The sequence below is a fragment of the Aphidius gifuensis genome, linkage group LG2, assembly GCF_014905175.1.
Source record: "Aphidius gifuensis isolate YNYX2018 linkage group LG2, ASM1490517v1, whole genome shotgun sequence".
Classification (NCBI taxonomy): Eukaryota; Metazoa; Arthropoda; class Insecta; order Hymenoptera; family Braconidae; genus Aphidius; species Aphidius gifuensis.
This window is the reverse complement of record NC_057789.1, coordinates 22,967,859-22,987,481: the sequence shown is the minus strand read 5'-3', so window position 1 is coordinate 22,987,481 and position 19,623 is coordinate 22,967,859. Positions and strand designations below refer to the sequence as shown.

The following is a 19,623-nucleotide window of genomic DNA, read 5'->3' as shown; positions in this document are numbered from 1 at the left end:
TGAACGGCCGTGCCAGGCTTGTTACAAGCTTGTGTTTCCTAGCCTTGGTGGACTAGAATGTGCCTAGCTTGGCACAGAGAATTTTTCCAGTCATTGCACAAGACTTGTTATTCCAGGCTTGTACCAAGCCTGTGTCAATCGTTAATTCCAAGCCTCTCACAAGGTTGAAATTTCCAAGATTGTGTCGAGCCTGTATTTACAGCCATTGCACAAGAATTGTTAGTCCAGGCTTGTACCAAGCCTGTGACAATCGTTAATTCCAAGCCTTACACAAGGTTAAAAATTCCAAGCTCGTACCAAGCCTGTATTTACAGTCATTGCACAAGACTTGCTAGTCCAGGCTTGTATCAAGCCTGTGTCAATCGGTAATTCCAAGCCTCACACAAGGTTAAAAATTCCAAGCTCGTGTCAGGCCTGTATTTACAGTCATTGCACAAGACTTGTTTGTACCAAGCCTGTGTTAATCGTTAGTTCCAAGCCTCACACAAGATTAAAAATTTCAAGGTTGTGTCAAGCCTGTTTTTCCAGTCACTAGACAAGCCTTGTTAATCCAGGCTCGACACAAGACTGTCCCCTTGATTTTTCCCGCCCTCACACGAGCCTCGTAATACAGCCTTGTTTCAAGCTGGTGCCCATTGTTTCACCAAGCCCGACACGAGACTTGACTTATAAATATATTTAACTCAAAAAAAAAAAATTATAGTAGTTATATATATAAATTTAATATAAATTTCAAATAAAAATTATCAGGCTTTGACTATTGTGTGAGGCATTCGCGAGGACTGTGTTTAGTCTCAATAGAATTTATTTATATAAAAAATTTTGACGACCACTTTTATCAATATCCCGATGGTCGACATGATAGTGCATTGGACTTCCACGTGAGAGGCCCCGGATCGATCCCGCGTCGCGTCCCTAGTTTTTCGTTTAATTATTATCGTTTAATAGAATTGTCTGAATTAAAAAAAAACAATTTCGGAATTATTAAATTAACAATAATAATAGATTAACCATAATAATTTATTTATATTTTTTTTTAAATTGTTTTTGGAAGCTTGAGTCAAGCCCGAGGCACAAGCCTTGGCACAAGGCTGGAATACGAGTCTTGACACGAGCCTTGGCACGAGGCTTGTCATCAAGCTTGTAACATAGGCACATTTCCAATCACTTAACAACCTTGGCACAAGCTTGTAGCACAAGCTAGACGCAAGCATGTGAGCCTTGTGCACAAGCTTGTGCCAGGCCTGGCACAATCGTTTACTTCTACCTGGGTTATACGAGCACTTATATAAATTTTATAAAATTATTTCGGGTAAATTTTTATTTTTATGATATATTCAACGGTGTAATGCGACAAATAAATTCTCTTGTTGAGCCAGACGTATACTATTATTTAAAAAATATATTTAAAAATTTAATTTGTTTATTTGAAAAACTTTTTTTTAATTAATTATCTATTTTTTTTTTTTTTTTACAGTTAACGAATTTTATTCCAAAAATGATTTATATAATGTTATATAGCTTTTTTTTTTTTTTCTACACAGACATACGACATCAAAGATAATGTCTATTTATTAAGCATTCATATTTTTTTATAAAATAATCTTTTTTTGTACACAAACTTGTTTGTTAGTCTGGTACTCGAATTTCATGTATAAAAATTTTATCGAGACTCAAATAATGCGTCAAAATTAGTTCTTTTTTTTAACCATTATTTGTTTTTATTAATGCATATAACAATTTATGTTTATTCAACAAGTTTGTTAACCTTACTATGTACTCTCTAGTAATTACATGCTTTTTATTGCACAAAATTATTTGACCAAACTACCGTCATGGTGGATAGACAATTTTCATTGCTTATTTTTTTTTTCTCACTTAAAAATGTCGTCGTTTATAATTAATATGATTATAAAACTCAGCTCGTAAGAAAGTGATAACACTATTTTTAATAACAAACAGGAGCAAAACTATTTTGTTCAAATCCATATAGAATTTTCAAATTTTAAAAGAATTGTTTAAATATTTGTTATTAATCATTTTTTAGTTAAAATTAAATGAAATTTTTACTGTTAAATCAATTTGATAGCCTTGATTCTCATATCACAATAATGTTTTACGAAAATATTGTAATTTATTCACGATTTTATTATTGTAAAAAATAATGATTTATTTTTATAAATCATATTATGTACATGTGCAATGATCACATAAGTTATTTTAAAAAAGTAATTTGAAAAAACTAATGTTTTGAATGCTGTTATTATCTAATGAATAAATGTCAGTGATGATATTAAAAAAAGCAGATATATCAACAAGATAACCACTGTCAATGAGATCACTTGTGAGTTTAGCAAATAAAAAACAATTACCATCTTCGTTATATTAACATGTTTGATTTGACTAGATGAGGATTTTTTGTAAAAATCATTAACTATAATTAATCATTGCTGTGACATGTCTTTGTATTGTTGAACTTTGGGTAAAATGATAATTAATATAATGAGGGAGACCACGAGTTAGGGTGCAGGAGCAACATATTCAATATTATGATTTGGTGATTCCAATTCCAGAACAAGTTTCTAATCAAGATCCTAAAAAAAGTTTTAACAATATTTAATTAACTTTGTTATAATTTTATTTGTAATAAAGATTAATTAATATAAAAAAAATGTTACTTGTTGATTGTGATTTAAATTTTTCTGGAATCATTGCTCCTATAACAAGTGGATTGACATCTGTATAATCTATACAAAGTATCTTGTTACACCATTTTTAACAGTACACCTTGGTACAGTTTGATATCTAAAAAAGAGTTTATTAAAAATTAACATTGAAACAGATGTTGAATCAAACTTGGTAAGATAATAGTAGGGTTGTTTACTTACTTGAGTCATTGCACTTCTTGTTGAAAGCATCAGGAAGCTAGTTTTGTCTAAATAAATAGCCATGGTGCATCAGACTTAAAAGCATTATTACCTTGGTGTTGAAAGTAGATACTTGTACAGAGCTAATGAAAGCAACTGAAATAATAAAAATTAATAATATTATTTATACATTATACTGGTTAAAAAATATAATTGTTTATTGATATTTTTGGTAGAACGAATATGATATCAACAAAATTACAAGTTGAAAGGTTAACCATTGATGACTCATTAAAACTTACTGTTTTGAATTATTGTTGTTACTTTGTACTCCAAAATTTTTACTCCAAATTTCAAAAATATAAATGAATAATAAATTTCAATTATTTATACAGCAGCTTGATTAGTTGACTAAGTTGAAGGTACATTCTTGCTAATATTTGAGGCTTCAGCTGGATTTTTCATTTCACTCCAGTCAATATCAGCATCACAAATATGTCAGGATCATATTTATCACAAGCACACGTTTTTTCTTTTTTTTTTATAACTACTTGATTAACGTCTATTGAATGATGATGAGTTTTAAATTATTGTTTTCACAGTATTGTTTAGTTGCACTTGCCAAAAATAAAACTCGTACATCCTGACACTTAATTTTATTTTTTTATTCAACACGTTTCTGTTAAGACTTAAGGTTAATGCTCACTAGTATTACCATGTTTCTCGTTGCACAAAACTATTTGACTATACTACCGTCATGGTGGATAGACAATCTTTATTGCTTTTTTTTTTTTTTAATTTTATTTTCGTCGTAAATATATTTTTATATATCCCATCACAAATGTAAGTAACACAAAATTGAGTAAGTTTATCGTAGCTATAAAAATTTGATGGCCCTGAAAAGGGCCGATTGGTTTATGTTGTGTCGGTTGACCAGTTGTTTACTTGGAGCTAGTGTACTTGGTGACAGCCTTGGTGCCTTCACTGACGGCATGCTTAGCAAGTTCACCAGGAAGAAGAAGACGAACAGCTGTCTGGATTTCCCGGGAGGTGATGGTTGATCTCTTGTTGTAGTGAGCAAGACGGGAAGCTTCAGCAGCAATACGCTCAAAGATATCGTTAACGAAACTGTTCATAATGCTCATGGCCTTGGATGAGACACCAGTGTCTGGATGAACTTGTTTCAATACTTTGTAGATGTAGATTGCGTAAGATTCCTTCCTCTTCTTTCTCCTCTTGGACTTGTCAGTCTTGGTGATGTTTTTTTGAGCCTTGCCGGCTTTTTTAACAGCTTTACCACTTGCTTTTGGAGGCATGTTGATAGTTTAAGGATCAACTTGGAAATTGTGAGGGTCGGCGTTTTTCGGCCGCTTTTAACTGTTTTTTGTTGTGAACAGCGCACCAATAACGTTAGAGAACGAGCAGTTGTGAGCAAAGGAGAGTTGTGATTGTTGCGCTGTTTACAATTTTGTTGCTATCTTTTACTAAAAGAGTGACTAAAAGGGTGAAAACGCCACGCGATTGGTGCGCAGTTGCGGCAAAAAAGTCCATAAAAGCCGTGTTTCGGGGCCTCAACAGTATTAGTCGTCTCTCACACGCCTTACAGGTCGTGTATTCATTAAGCATCAAGTTTACTCCAAAAACTCCAAGTCATCATGTCTGGCCGTGGCAAAGGTGGTAAAGCAAAGGGAAAGTCAAAGACTCGTTCCAACCGTGCTGGACTCCAATTCCCAGTTGGTCGTATTCATCGTTTACTCCGTAAAGGTAACTACGCTGAACGTGTTGGTGCTGGTGCACCTGTCTACTTGGCTGCCGTTATGGAATATTTGGCTGCTGAAGTTCTCGAGTTGGCAGGTAATGCTGCTCGTGACAACAAAAAGACCAGAATTATTCCACGTCATCTTCAATTGGCCATCCGTAACGACGAAGAGTTAAACAAACTTCTCTCTGGTGTAACCATTGCCCAAGGTGGTGTCTTGCCAAACATCCAAGCTGTTCTTTTACCAAAAAAGACTGAAAAAAGCAGTGCTTAAATTCAACAAGCCATCAATATCAAACCAATCGGCCCTTTTCAGGGCCATCAATTAATTCAAAACGATATGTTATAATCTTTGAATTTTCGTTCAATACGATTCATAAATTTTCCTTCTTTTTTTTAAAAAAAAAAACAAATTCTGGATTACTCTAGAAATTTAAAATAATTTTTCTGTGGCTTTTAGAACAATGAAAAAAATAGATACTCGTTACCAAATTTTAATTAAAAAAATCAATACATTTTTACTCCATAAATTTTGGAGTAGTTTATTTGTTTATATTTTCCTGCACACATGTTTATTATTTTGCTCCGAAATTTTGGAGTAAAATGCACTCGCATGCCTATGTACTTATATTGGTCGTCTGCGCAACGCTCAATTATTGATTTTTCTCAAGACTCACACAGCGTTGAACACCTGTCGATCTCTATGTGTATGTGTCCGACATACCAATGCCTAGAATTTATAGAAATGGGTTCCTTCAATAGATAGTATTTTTCGACAACAAATCGGAGTAAACAAAATTTATTATATATGTATAAGATTTATTTCAATCAAAATAATTTTGTATTTAATTTATTGTAAAAAAAATAATAAATGTAAATAATTTGATTTATGAGCAAATGAAATTTAATTGATAAAAAAAGAAATTGTAATTGCTATGTTATTTAGAATGTTTTAAGCTTGAAAATAAATCAGAAAAAAAAATTTGTTTCAACTTGTTAACACCAACAATAAGAACGATCGGAGTCGCAGATAAAAATATCAGGTCTAATATATATATCGGTTGAAATTGAATAAATATTTTCTAGTTAGATCAATTTGATGGCCCTGAAAAGGGCCGATTATTTTTGTTGATGTTGATATGATACTCTAAGCACGTTCTCCTCGGATACGACGTGCTAATTGAATGTCCTTTGGCATGATAGTAACACGCTTGGCGTGAATTGCACACAAGTTGGTGTCTTCAAAGAGACCAACAAGATAGGCTTCACTTGCTTCCTGGAGTGCCATAACAGCTGATGACTGGAATCTCAAGTCGGTCTTAAAGTCTTGAGCAATTTCACGAACAAGACGCTGGAATGGCAACTTGCGGATCAAAAGCTCAGTACTTTTTTGATAACGACGAATTTCACGAAGAGCTACTGTTCCTGGACGATAACGATGTGGCTTCTTGACACCACCGGTTGCTGGTGCACTCTTACGAGCAGCTTTGGTGGCAAGTTGTTTACGTGGAGCCTTACCTCCAGTTGATTTACGGGCAGTTTGCTTTGTACGTGCCATGGCGATTAGAGAATAGAGAGACGTGTTACTCGGTTAAAGAGAAGACGTAAAATGTACTCCGAAAGGTAAAACGCGTGTTTTTAAGCATTTTGGAGCAGTGGTTTACTCTATGCTGATTGGCCGATGGCCTATAAAGAGTTAATACACCTTGTTCATTGGCTCTCAGTCAAAATATGGGGATACAACATGCTTCGAAAAGGCTTTATAAACAGCGTCGTTTGCTCCGAAAATCACATTCAACTGTTAGTTCTCAGTTAAGTAACACCAACTCTATACTCATTCAAAATGACTGGCCGTGGTAAAGGAGGCAAAGGATTGGGAAAAGGAGGAGCAAAACGTCATCGTAAAGTATTGCGTGATAACATCCAAGGTATCACCAAGCCAGCTATCCGTCGTTTGGCTCGTCGTGGTGGTGTAAAACGTATCTCTGGATTGATCTACGAAGAGACCCGTGGTGTACTCAAGGTTTTCCTAGAAAACGTCATTCGTGATGCAGTCACATACACCGAACACGCCAAGAGAAAAACAGTCACTGCCATGGATGTTGTCTATGCATTGAAACGTCAAGGACGTACTCTCTACGGTTTCGGAGGTTAAGCTCTACATCAGCAATAAAAAAATCGGCCCTTTTCAGGGCCATCAAATTTATTCAACGTTTGCTTATTATTCATTTTTTAACATTATGTTTTTACGAATATTTTTTTTTTTTTTTATTCATAAGTTTACGTTTACTATATAAGATTATGTGCCTGGACAAGACAATATTTTTATATTTTGTTCATATTCTTATGCTTTTTATAAATAAATAACTTTTAAATATAAAAAGTTTGAGAGTATCGGGGAACTGAGTTAACTACTACAAGCATCGTTTTAGTGTCGATGTAAATTTCGCTTGTTAGTGTATATCCGTGCACACACATACTACTAAAGAACTTAAGGTTTTCATCAGTAACGCGACAAAAAATTTTAGGATACGAGAATAAAAAAAAGCATTATTGATATATGGGCCCCGCAAGGCATAAATATTAGTTCGGAGATGGAACTTGGAATCGAACCCAAGTGTCATTTTTTTACGTATACGGATAGATTTTTTCTTTTTTTTTTACTAAAAAAACACCGCGATTTTTACGATGGCCCACAGCAATCTGGAAACGTGGGGGAAATGTATTAGAATTTGATATGGGCCATAGCAATTTTTCTCGATGAGCGCCGCCTCACGGCAATTTGGACTTTTACCCTTGTACCGTAGTAATTTTTGAAATAGCTATATGAAAAATGTACGAAGCCAATACTAAATATTGGAAATTGACGATGCAAATTTTAAAGAAGTGCATATTAATATTTAATGAGACAAATCCTAAATTTTACAATGTAGAAAATTAAAAAAAAAATATGTACACTCGAAAAATTTGTTTGAAACATAATAAAAATTGAAACAGGCAATAGCAAATTTTACAATAGTTAAAAATTTTTTACCCCGCACCGGCCCCCCCCCCACAAGCGGGAGGGGGCGGTGCGGGGTAAATACATGGTAACTATAATAGAATAAAAATTAAATAAATACACAGATAACGTTCAGACGATAATTTATTATAGAATAATTTATAATAATAATAATATTTTTACATCCAACTTTTTGGTATAAAAGAAAAACCTTGAGATGTTAAAATTTCTGACGTTATAACTGATGTATACTCAATAATTTTGTGGTGTGGAATAAAACCTAATTCAGTATCATTTGAGTCGATTAATTTATATGCATCAAAGTGTTCATCCTAATAACTTTTTATTTTCTTTGTATTGTTAACTGTATTATTAACTTTTTATCAATCATATTACGGTATTCTATCGGAATATTTTATTTATATTTTTTTTTAAATAAAATTAAAATTTCACTTGTAAATTAAAGAAAATATATTTTTAAAATCCCTTGATAACTTCAATAAAAGTAACACTGGCTGACTTTGAATAAAACACATTACACATTTCGCCGTTAAAATTTATTTCATGTCTGTGCACGTCTGATAGAAAGAATCGATTATCGACAAAGGCAGACGAAGCTAAAAATCATCTGGAATTTCCAATGCGCAGAATAACGGCCGCGCAGTAATTTAATTTTTTTACTATGGCCCATTAGAATTTTCGCTAAGCCCATATTAACATAGGCTTTTGAATACTGCAGTCGGTAACAACGAGCATCGCAGCAAGTAGTAGATAAAGAATTGCTATAGCAATATATGGTGCATTGTAATTTTTAGATGGAGACATTCGAATTTTTTTAACATAACTATTGTAAAATCTACAATATGCACAGCAAGTTCGACGCTGTGCTCAAGCAAAAATAAAAACCTATAAAAATTACTATGGTACATTGTAGTATTAGAAAAGAAGCATAATAATTTTTTGAATTTAAATTTGTAAAGATTCCATGTTACGTTGCAGTTTTTATTTTATACAAAGTAAAAAATCGAAATTTCAAATATTGCTATGGTCCATTGCAATTTTTTAATCACAACATTGTTTTTTTTCGTAATATTTAATGTAAAAATTGTTTTAGTTGACCGATGTTTCTTGAATACTGTGGGACCGTAGTAAAATTTCGTGTAAATTTTTTTCCGTGTAGGCGAAGCCTATAGTATTGAATTCATACACGTTTTTTTTTAAATGATCATATCTTGTAAAGTAATAAAGTTAGAAGAATCGTATTAAGATCAAATTATTTGTCTATGAAAATACTAAAACCGGGGACTTACTAAAAGTAATTTCAATTGTTAGTTAATTTGTTATTAACAAAAAACGATCACCGTATAATTTTCAAAGTCAAATAATAAGAAAACTAAGAACAAATCATGGATGCGATTTTTTGCCAGGATATTAAGAATGACGGAATTTATAATAATCGAGTTGAAAATTGTTTTCAATGTCGTTGGAAGATTGTTAAAAAACAAAATAGCTGTTTTTTTTAATTTTGCATAACTCTTTAAAATTTTAACTTACAAGCTTTGTTTATAGCTCAAATTAATTGTCTTTTCGATACCGAGAGCCACCCTCTCTTGATAAAATTTGCTCTAATCATTTGTTAATTAGATATCAGCAATTGTTTATAACAATCACTATCATCCTCTATGTCACAGTTGAAAAATAGTAACGAAGGAGTGATTTTAGCGATTTCATATCAAATTTTTTGAGCTTAATAAAACTTTTTTATGTTAGTTTGTTCAAAAGTTATCCAAAATATAAACAATTACCGATTTTTATTTTAAACATTTTTTCTTCAAAAAAGAGTTTAAAGCGCATTCGTAAAACTTTCTTTGCTGTGGTTATAATTTGCTTGATCGATAAAATAGTTATTTATATTACCATGTTATTGAAAAGAAAAAAAAAACTACCATGGACACATTTTTATAAATAAAAGTAATAAACAAAATGGTTCTAAAAAAGATTTGTTTAGTTAAAAAAAAAGTAAATTGAACGATTTATTTTTTTTATATTTGTATTGATTTCTTTTTTGAACGAATCTAATAAAATTATTATAATTACAAGTGATTACAAGTGGTATAACCTCAAATTTTTTTCATCTGTATTTTGATTTATGTACATAATTTGACAGCGCGAAAAAAACAAAAAATATTTAATCATATAATTTAAAATTATTAATAAAAAAAAAAAACTAAAATGAATTTGGAATAATCAAAAGGAACCACACGGGCTTTCGCCGGAGTTTTGAAAATTTTCAATTTTCAATAGAACGAATCCGTTACTAAAAATTTTTTTTTTTTTTATCATCTTCTTCATATAAACATCATAAAAAAAAACCGACAAATATCTAAGTTAACGTCGTTTCCATTAGGGAACGACATCTAATTCTTTTGACAAGATAGTTCATAAATATAGAATGAATATAAGGCAAATAACAGTTTTAACAAAAACATTTTCTCATTTTTAGCTGTTGACCATAGAGTTTTATATGCGTACCTCCATGCATCTCCATTCTCCATGCCGCTGGCGATTAATTTGTGATACGACTGAGAACACTAAAAAACCAAGATATAATATGAGAATATAAAAATATTTTATTTATTATATTATTACTTTTTCTAGTGAATATTTCTATATTCCAAGATAGCAAGTTGTTAAATAATTGCATAGTGTTTTATTCTCTAATAAATCCCTGGTGAAAATAATATGGCAGATTATGTCATAATATGCCATAATATGCCATAAAATGACAGAAAAATTATGGCATATTATGACATATTATGACATATTATAATCTGACATCTTCTGTCATTATTACTTTTCAGAATTTGTCGGAAAATGCCGGAATTTCTAAGGTTATTTGTACTTCCGACAAATTCCGACGAATTATGACAAGATTTTTTTTTGGGGATTATGCCATATTATGACATATTATGAGATAATCCGCCTTTTATTAACGTCAATTTATGGCATTTTATGTCATAATATGACATAATTTACCAACTTTTTATGGCATATTATGGCATAGAATGTCATAATATGACATAATCCGCCAACTTTTTACAGCAATTTATGGCACATTATGTCATAATATGGCATAATCCGCCGCAACTTTTTATGACATTTTACGGCATCTGGCGAATTTCTGATATTTATTAAACATAATTATTTACTTTTTTTTTCATTTTTACTTCCTTCAAACAATTACGGGGAACATTGATTATTCAACTTTTTGTATTATTATATCGTCATATTTTTTGGATATGAATATGATGGATCCATATCGTATATATAAGAACTAGTTGTGAGATGACCACATGCGAGAAACTTTAAAAAGCAATGTACAAGAAGAAATGTAAAAAAAATGGTATCACTCAAAAAATTTCTTGCGTAGTAATTTAATAACAAAGTCACATAATTAAAACAACGACGTGACCGAGAAGAAAATATTATTTACTAAAAAAACTATTATCAAAATGATTTTGCCATTACGAAATTTTTAGATGTCAGAATATGGCATTTTCTGGCATATGAAGTTTGTCAGAATATGCCAGATTATGACATATTCTGACATATTCTCACATGATTTTTGGATGCCATAATATGCCATTTTCGGCAAATGAATTTTGTCGGAATATGTCAGAATATGCCATATTCTGATGTATTCTTACATGATTTTTGGATGCCAAAATATGCCATTTTCTGACAAATGAATTTTTGTCGGAATATGGCATATTCTGTCATATTATGTCAGATTATGTCATATTATGCCATATTATGACATAATCCGCCAAATTATTTTCACCAGGGATGTACTTTTATTCTTGACTTATCATCAGTATTACCATTGTACCAAGGGTTATATAATCATAAGTAATGATTTATCATCATTATCACCATTGTACCATGTGTTATAATTATAAGAGATGATTTATCATCATTATTAACATTGTATCAAGTGGTATAATGGTTTACAACCACCTAGTATCATGGTGATACTGATGATAAGTCAAGAATAAAAATACATGTACATAAAGATGAAATATTATCATGTTTTTTGATAATTTTATTTTAAACATGAGCTAAATATTAATCTTAGAGTAAATTGCCAGTTTTATTCGCCAGTTTTTCAACTTTTTCTTTTTTTTATGCCTGTTTTTGGTTGCTCTTCAGGTCTAGGAAGTTATAAAACGATTTTCACTCCAGTTCAAGAAAAACAATTTAAAGACCACATTGTCAAGGTTCAATCGCAGCTACGAGGGCTTGGATCCAAGCAGACACGAGTACTAGCCAACGTGGTGGCCGAAAAAAATAAAATCATGACTCCTTGGATCGGATCAGCTGGTAAGGACTGGTATCGGGGTTTTCGGGCACGTCACCCTGATCTAGTCCTGAGAAAGCCCGAGTCTGTGTCGATTTATCGAGCCAGAGGATTTAACCAAGTTGTTGTAAATTGTTTTTTTGATTTGTTGGAGCAACAACAACAACAAAATATTGGAGCTGATGATGGTGGAGCTGGTGCAAGATTTCCACGAAGTAGAATTTTTAATATTGACGAAACTAGTCAGCCAGTTGACCCAAAGACCGTCATCAAAATACTTTGTTTGAAAGATCAAAGACGATCAGGTCAACTGACAACAACTGACCGAGGCAAGACAATAACTATCACCGTCTGTGTATCAGCACCAGGTGCACTGCTTCCCCCCGTGTTCATTTTTGGAAGGAAAAAAATGCACCCATCCTTGATAGCTGGTACAATGGAAGGTTCTTGGGGAACAGTCACTGTACGAGGATGGATGACATCTGAGACGTTTGGTGACTGGATTGAATGGTTTATCAAGTATACAAGACCAACAGCAGAAAGTCCAGTTCTGCTGATACTTGATGGACATGTCAGTCACTCCAAGAATTTGAAAGTGGCAAGGCTTGCTGCTGACAGTCATTTGGCGATTTTATGCTTACCTCCACATACAACACACAGATTGCAGCCACTGGATGTAAGCATAATGAAGCCAGTCAGCAACGCCTATGCTGAAATTTCCACTGAAATGACTCGGTCAGGTACAAGACTACTTGAAAAGGACATTGCCAGAATAATGAGTCCGGCTCTTGAAAAAGCAGCAACACCAAAGAACATCAGAGCTGGATTCAGAGCAACTGGCATATGTCCTTTCAACAGGAACATATTTTCTGCAGCTGATTTTGCGCCAGCAGAGTTGTCTGAACGACCAAATCCAGCTGCTGAGACTCTGAGCCGGTCAATGAGCAGTTTGTCAGTTGATGAAAACCCTCGTTTAAGTCAGCAATCAATACCAAACAGTCTACTCACTTAACGATAACCAACCATCATCAACTTACTCACAATCATCAACTCATCCTCAAACATCAACTCAACAACGACAAACATCAGCAACACCATCAACATCAACTGGTACATCAACTGGTACAAGAACATCAAACCGTCCACTATTTTGGTCAGGTCGTCCATCATATTATGATAGCTCTGATGATGAAAGTACATCAAATAATAAAAGGAGACTAACACTTTCATTATCAGAGCAATACCATTGGAAGAAACAAAAATTAAATATTTCTATGGATGACACTGATCAAACTGGAGTTGGCCTGGCAAGTCGCGAGAGGAGAAGTAGACCTCAAGGCAAGACTGTACTTGTCACATCAGCTGACTACATCAAAGAACTTGAGGAATTGGAAGAAAAAAAGAAAAAAAACAAGAAAATATTGAAAAAAAAAATACAAAAAAAAGATGAAGATGAAGAAGAAGAAAAAGATGCTGAGTGCCTTGTATGTGAAAAATTGTATTCAAACGCAACTGGAAAATGGATCCAATGTGATAAATGTGACTTGTGGGTACATCTACTGTGTGTGAATGTGCCTGAAGAAAATTTAAAACAGCAATGGTATTGCAATACTTGTATAAATGAAATAATAAGTTAAAAAAAAAAATTAGTGTGATGACATGTGATAGTGAATAGTGTTATTTGTTTTTATATGATTTAGTTTATTAAACTTTATTAGTATTAATAGTTCAAAAGTGAAATAATAATCAAAACCAAATATTAATTTTAAAATATAATTCGATATCAATATAAAATATAGTGTAATTTAATGTGTTAAAAATGTACAGTTTTTTTTTAAATTGTTTATAGTTGCTATTATTATTATAATTACTATTATTATTAACATTCCAATGCGGTTAAAAAAATATTATTTTAATAATAAAATTAATATTAGTTTTTTAAATTGATAATAAAATGTATTTATGAGCTTACGCCATCTGTGTTGAAAAAAAAATTAAAATGGCTCATGTAATAAATTTTTTAAAACATAACCAAAAAATTTTTTGACAGGTCGACCGATTATAAATTAATCGTTTTGTTAAAAAACAATAAAAATATAATTATTTAAACAAAAAAAAAAAATAATAATTTATTGATAATTTTGAAAAAAGGGAAGGTGCTCATATTGGACACCCTGCTCATATTAGACCACTCTCCCCTATAATTATTTAAAAAATGGGAGTGCGATATTCGGCGATATATTGATATATATAATGAATGATTCCCGCATTATTTCAATACTATAAATATAAAAGTTGGCTGAAGGATTGCTACAAGAGATTTTAGAAAAGTATTTCGCGGAGTGGGAGGAACGTACATTTTAGAAAAAAAAAGTACCTTCACTCAATTTTTAATTTCATAAACAGATGGCTCTGTTTTCGGCCTCCATTTTTTCCTTAAATATTTAAAATATTTAAAATTAATATTTAAAATTTTTCTCCAATTTTTTTCAACTTTTTTCGCCTTTTTTCCAACTTTCTCCACCTTTATTTAATAATAATAATCTCCATTTAATAATAATTTTTTTACAGAATTATATTATTATTTTAATATTATTCATTTAATTGAAAAAAAAAATTTTTTTTTCGATCTTTTTTATTATTTTTTTTGTTTTTTTTTTTTTTTGTTTAACGTTTTGCAATGTAGCGTAATTGCAATATTAAAAAATAAAAAATATAGAACGTGGCTAAACCAATTAGAGATGATATAATAATTAGTAATTGAGTTTATAAATCAAATACATTTAAAATTTTATTGCTGTTGATAGTTGGGGTGCAAGCCCCTCGAAGCCCCCTTTATAAATAGCGCATATATCGTTTCTATTTAATGGATATACGAACGCGCGAGCATAGGCGTTCGCGAGAGAAGGGGCGGACAATCACGCATGTATAGCCTTAACGGTGGTTCTGAATTTGTTATTAAATTAATAACTCAGTAAATAATTAATAAAAATATCTAAAAATTTGTATAAAACTTCTTGATATACTGCTTAACAATATTGCCGCTGATAAGTTACTCAGTTTTGAAATTTCTCCGACTCTTTTTTCATTCAAAGTTTGACAAATTGAATTTTTCATTGACATTAAACAATCATATAATAAAAATTAAACAATATTAATAAATAGATTTTTTAATGTTACGGTTGCCATCGCTCGTCTATAATAAAGCTACAGTCAAATTTTCAGGTCAATTTATTAATTTTTAAAGAAGTTATTACGAGTTATATGTTTAAAAAAAAGTATTTTTTCAAAAAAAAAAAATTTCGTTTTTATTCTTTATCTCTTTAACTAATTATCATAAAAAAAAATTATTTAAATAAAAATGTATATTTTTCAATTTTATAGATGACTGTATTTTTTATTTTTTTTATTTTTCAATTTTAATTATCAACTTAAACAACGTCGCTTTTTCTTGTCTTCGAGCGCGGAGCGTGTTACTGTATCCGGACCCTCAATTACAAAATACCTGAATTAGTGGGTGAAATGAAGAAAAATAAACGAATAAAAGATTATCGTCAAAAATTAAAAATTTTTCATTTCATGAATCTAATCGTAGCAACCATGTGGTATTTAAACAACGTATTCTAAATTCTTTTTTTTTTTATGCATAAATTATAGGTTGGTGAATATCTGTTGGATCAAGAAAATGTACGGAATAATTTCAGAACAATACAGAGCTCTACAAAAATGATACGGAGAATTCCTCGAAAAATCTGGAACGATTCAGGAGAATTTCCGGAAAAATTATTAACTTATCGGCCTGTAGCTTTGGGGGAACTTATGATCTTTACCTGGGTTTTTTAAAAGGCAAGATCTTTGCTCTTTTTCATTGCATGGGAAAATATGATGTGTAAAGACATGCATTGAAAATATGAATTATTTGTATGATAGCTTTTTTTACTAGATTTTTGAGAGTCATATGTATGTTCTGTATATTGTCAAAGCTTTGGGCTTTTATTGGCTTGGCTATTTTTGAATGCTCTTCGACTTCTTCATATATAACTTTTCTCATACCTTCTGGGTAAATTTGCGTTTTTCTAAATGATTCATAAAATTCATTTATTTGGTTTTCTAACTGGATGTTACCCATGTCTTTCGTTAAATGGTGTATTTTATTGCTAGGCCGTTTGAGCCATGTAGTGTTGACTGTTGGTATATTGTCGTTAGCTTTTTTTTTTCAGTTTCAAAAAGTTTTTGTCCATATTGTTTATACATTCGGAGATAAAATCCGGAAAGATTATTTCTACCATGGGGTATCATTTCTACCTGTAGGGGTATCCGGATGATTATAAGATTCCTCTGGAGTATTGAAGAAATGTCAGCAAAAACGCAAACTTCTTAATTTGATGTTATCGTTTAAGAAAAAGTATACATCCAGAAATTTCGATTTTTTTTTATTAAAAAGCTTGATATCGATTTATGGGATCAACACAGAGAGGAATTTTTCCATCTTACTGAATTTTTACGTAGGCGAAGCCTATACACTGAGAAAAATATCCTGCGATTTTTACACAGATTATTGTAAAATTTGGGACCGTTGCCGACATCTGCGAAATACACCATAATTTTGTGTAATTTTTACATAAATAAAAAATGATTCTACGTTATCTGATAAATCCCATAAAATTTTCATTGACTATATTGTAAGATTTATTATTTTTAAATGGAAACTTATTTCATATGAGAAAATGTAAAGTTTGCATTAAAAGAAAGATAAATTTTGTAATATTTTATTGTTAATTTTACATTTTTTTAGGAGAAATACCGGATATTCCGAGAAAATTAAACACCAGAATAATTTAATAGAATTCATCTTATTTATTGTAAAATTTACCGAAAAAACATGAAAAAAAAACATTTATTCAGTGATCTTTTTGATTTACGTCGTTGGAACGTAAAATTTACACTTTTTCCGTAGAAATATTGTGACGTACACATTGCTCCCACTCTTGCTTTTTTGTCGAAATGTTTTTTTGCCAAACAAATTAATACGTAGTTTAAATTACTTTTACAGCCGTACGACACAATAATTATATTTTAAAATAAATAAAAAAGCAGTAGCTAAGGAAAAGATGTAGCTAAGAAAAAAATGTAGCTAAGGAATTAATGTGACTAAGGATTTATTTCCTTGAAATATAATTTTTTGGCAACATTAATTCCTTAGCCACATTAATTCCTTAGCTACTGCTTTTCCTTGGACATTTGTATTTTTAAAAAATAAATCTACATGTATTTTATTTATAAAATAAATGAAAAATGTCCAAGGAAAAGCAGTAGCTAAGGAAAAGATGTAGCTAAAGAATTAATGTGACTAAGGAATTATTTCCTTGAAATATAATTTTTTGGCAACATTAATTCCTTAGCCACATTAATTCCTTAGCTACTGCTTTTCCTTGGACATTTTTTATTTATTTTATAAATAAAATTCATGTAAATTTATTTTTTAAAAATACATGTAAATTTATTTTTGAAAAATACAAATGTCCAAGGAAAAGCAGTAGCTAAGGAAAAGATGTAGCTAAAAAAAAGATGTAGCTAAGAAATTAATGTGACTAAGGATTTATTTCCCTGAAATGGAATTTTTTGGCAACATTAATTCCTTAGCCACATTAATTCCTTAGCTACTGCTTTTCCTTGGACATTTGTATTTTTAAAAAATAAATTTACATGTATTTTATTTATAAAATATATAAAAAAATGTCCAAGGTAAAGTAGTAGCTAAGGAAAAGATGTAGCTAAGGAATTAATGTATAAAAAATCGACATTAATTCCTTAGCTACATCTTTAACTATCTTTCCTTAGTACTACTTTTCCTGGACATTTGTATTTTTAAAAATAAATTTACATGTATTTTATTTATAAAATAAATGAAAAATGTCAAGGAACTAAGGAAAAGATAAAACTAAGGAATTAATGTGACTAAATTTATTTCCTGAAATATAATTTTTGGCAACATTAATTCATATACATTAATTCCTTAGCTACTGCTTTTCCTTGGACATTTGTATTTTTTAAAAATAAATTTACATGTATTTCATTTATAAAATAAATAAAAAATGTTCAAAGAAAAGCAGTAGCTAAGAAATTGATGTACCTAAGGAATTAATGTTGCCAAAAAATTATCTTTCAAGAACATAATTCCTTAGTCACATTAATTCCTTAGCTACATCTTTTCCTTGGACATTTTTTATTTATTTTATAAATAAAATACATGTAAATTTATTTTTCAAAAATACAAATGTCCAAGGACAAATACATGTAAATTTATTTCTTCAAAATACAAATGTCCGAAGAAAAGCAGTGGCCAAGGAATTAATGTTGCCAAAAAATTATGTTCCAAGGAAATAATTCCTTAGTCAAATTAATTCCTTAGCTACATCTTTTCCTTGGCTACTGCTTTTCCTTGGACATTTTTTATTTATTTTATAAATAAAATACATGTTAATTTATTTTTTAAAAATACATGTAAATTTATTTTTTAAAAATACAAATGTCCAAGAAAAAGCAGTAGCTAAGGAAAAGATGTAGCTAAGAAAAAGATGTAGCTAAGAAATTAATGTGACTAAGGATTTATTTCCCTCAAATATAATTTTTTGGCAACATTAATTCCTTAGCCACATTAATTCCTTAGCTACTGCTTTTCCTTGGACATTTGTATTTTTAAAAAATAAATTTACATGTATTTTATTTATAAAATAAATGAAAAATGTCCAAGGAAAAGCAGTAGCTAAGGAATTAATGTGGTTGAGGAATTAATGTTGCCAAAAAATTATATTTCAAGGAAATAATTCCTTAGCCACATTAATTCCTTAGCTACATCTTTTCCTTAGCTACTGGTTTTCCTTGGACATTTTTCATTTATTTTATAAATAAAATACATGTAAATTTATTTTTCAAAAATACAAATGTCCAAGGACAAATACATGTAAATTTATTTTTTAAAAATACAAATGTCCAAGGAAAAGCAGTAGCTAAGGAAAAGATGTAGCTAAGGAATTAATGTGACTAAGGATTTATTTCCCTGAAATATAATTTTTTGGCAACATTAATCCTAACCACATTATTCACTTAGCTGCTTTGGACATTGTTTTAAATAAATTTACATGTATTTCATTTATAAAATAAATAAAAAAATGTCCAAGGTAAAGTAGTAGCTAAGGAAAAGATGTAGCTAAGGAATTAATGTTGCCAAAAAATTATATTTCAAGGAAATAATTCCTTAGCCACATTAATTCCTTAGCTACATCTTTTCCTTGGACATTTTTCATTTATTTTATAAATAAAATACATGTAAATTTATTTTTCAAAAATACAAATGTCCAAGGACAAATACATGTAAATTTATTTTTTAAAAATACAAATGTCCAAGGAAAAGCAGTAGCTAAGGAATTAATGTTGCCAAAAAATTATATTCCAAGGAAATAATTCCTTAGTCACATGAATTCCTTAGCTACATCTTTTTCTTAGCTACTGCTTTTCCTTGGACATTTTTTATTTATTTTATAAATAAAATTCATGTAAATTTATTTTTTAAAAATACATGTAAATTTATTTTTGAAAAATACAAATGCCCAAGGAAAAGCAGTAGCTTAGGAAAAGA

The 19,623-nt window shown here is 30.5% G+C and overlaps 4 protein-coding genes across 4 annotated transcripts; 2 read left to right on the top strand and 2 right to left on the bottom strand.

Moving 5' to 3' along the window:
* Positions 1 to 3,620: 3,620 nt before the first annotated feature.
* Positions 3,621 to 4,198, bottom strand: LOC122849636 (histone H2B). Its single transcript, XM_044148406.1, has one exon. It carries the CDS (start codon positions 4,181 to 4,183, stop codon positions 3,809 to 3,811), a length of 375 nt encoding a protein of 124 aa, XP_044004341.1. The 5' UTR covers positions 4,184 to 4,198; the 3' UTR covers positions 3,621 to 3,808.
* Positions 4,199 to 4,463: 265 nt separating this feature from the next.
* LOC122849627 (histone H2A) lies at positions 4,464 to 5,505 on the top strand. The gene has a single exon (XM_044148397.1). The coding sequence runs from the start codon at positions 4,523 to 4,525 to the stop codon at positions 4,898 to 4,900; it is 378 nt and encodes a 125-aa protein (XP_044004332.1). The 5' UTR covers positions 4,464 to 4,522; the 3' UTR covers positions 4,901 to 5,505.
* Positions 5,506 to 5,773: 268 nt separating this feature from the next.
* On the bottom strand, positions 5,774 to 6,190 carry LOC122849661 (histone H3). The gene has a single exon (XM_044148435.1). It carries the CDS (start codon positions 6,182 to 6,184, stop codon positions 5,774 to 5,776), a length of 411 nt encoding a protein of 136 aa, XP_044004370.1. The 5' UTR covers positions 6,185 to 6,190.
* A 246-nt stretch (positions 6,191 to 6,436) lies between these two features.
* On the top strand, positions 6,437 to 7,151 carry LOC122849653 (histone H4). Its single transcript, XM_044148425.1, has one exon. It carries the CDS (start codon positions 6,470 to 6,472, stop codon positions 6,779 to 6,781), a length of 312 nt encoding a protein of 103 aa, XP_044004360.1. The 5' UTR covers positions 6,437 to 6,469; the 3' UTR covers positions 6,782 to 7,151.
* Positions 7,152 to 19,623: the final 12,472 nt, after the last annotated feature.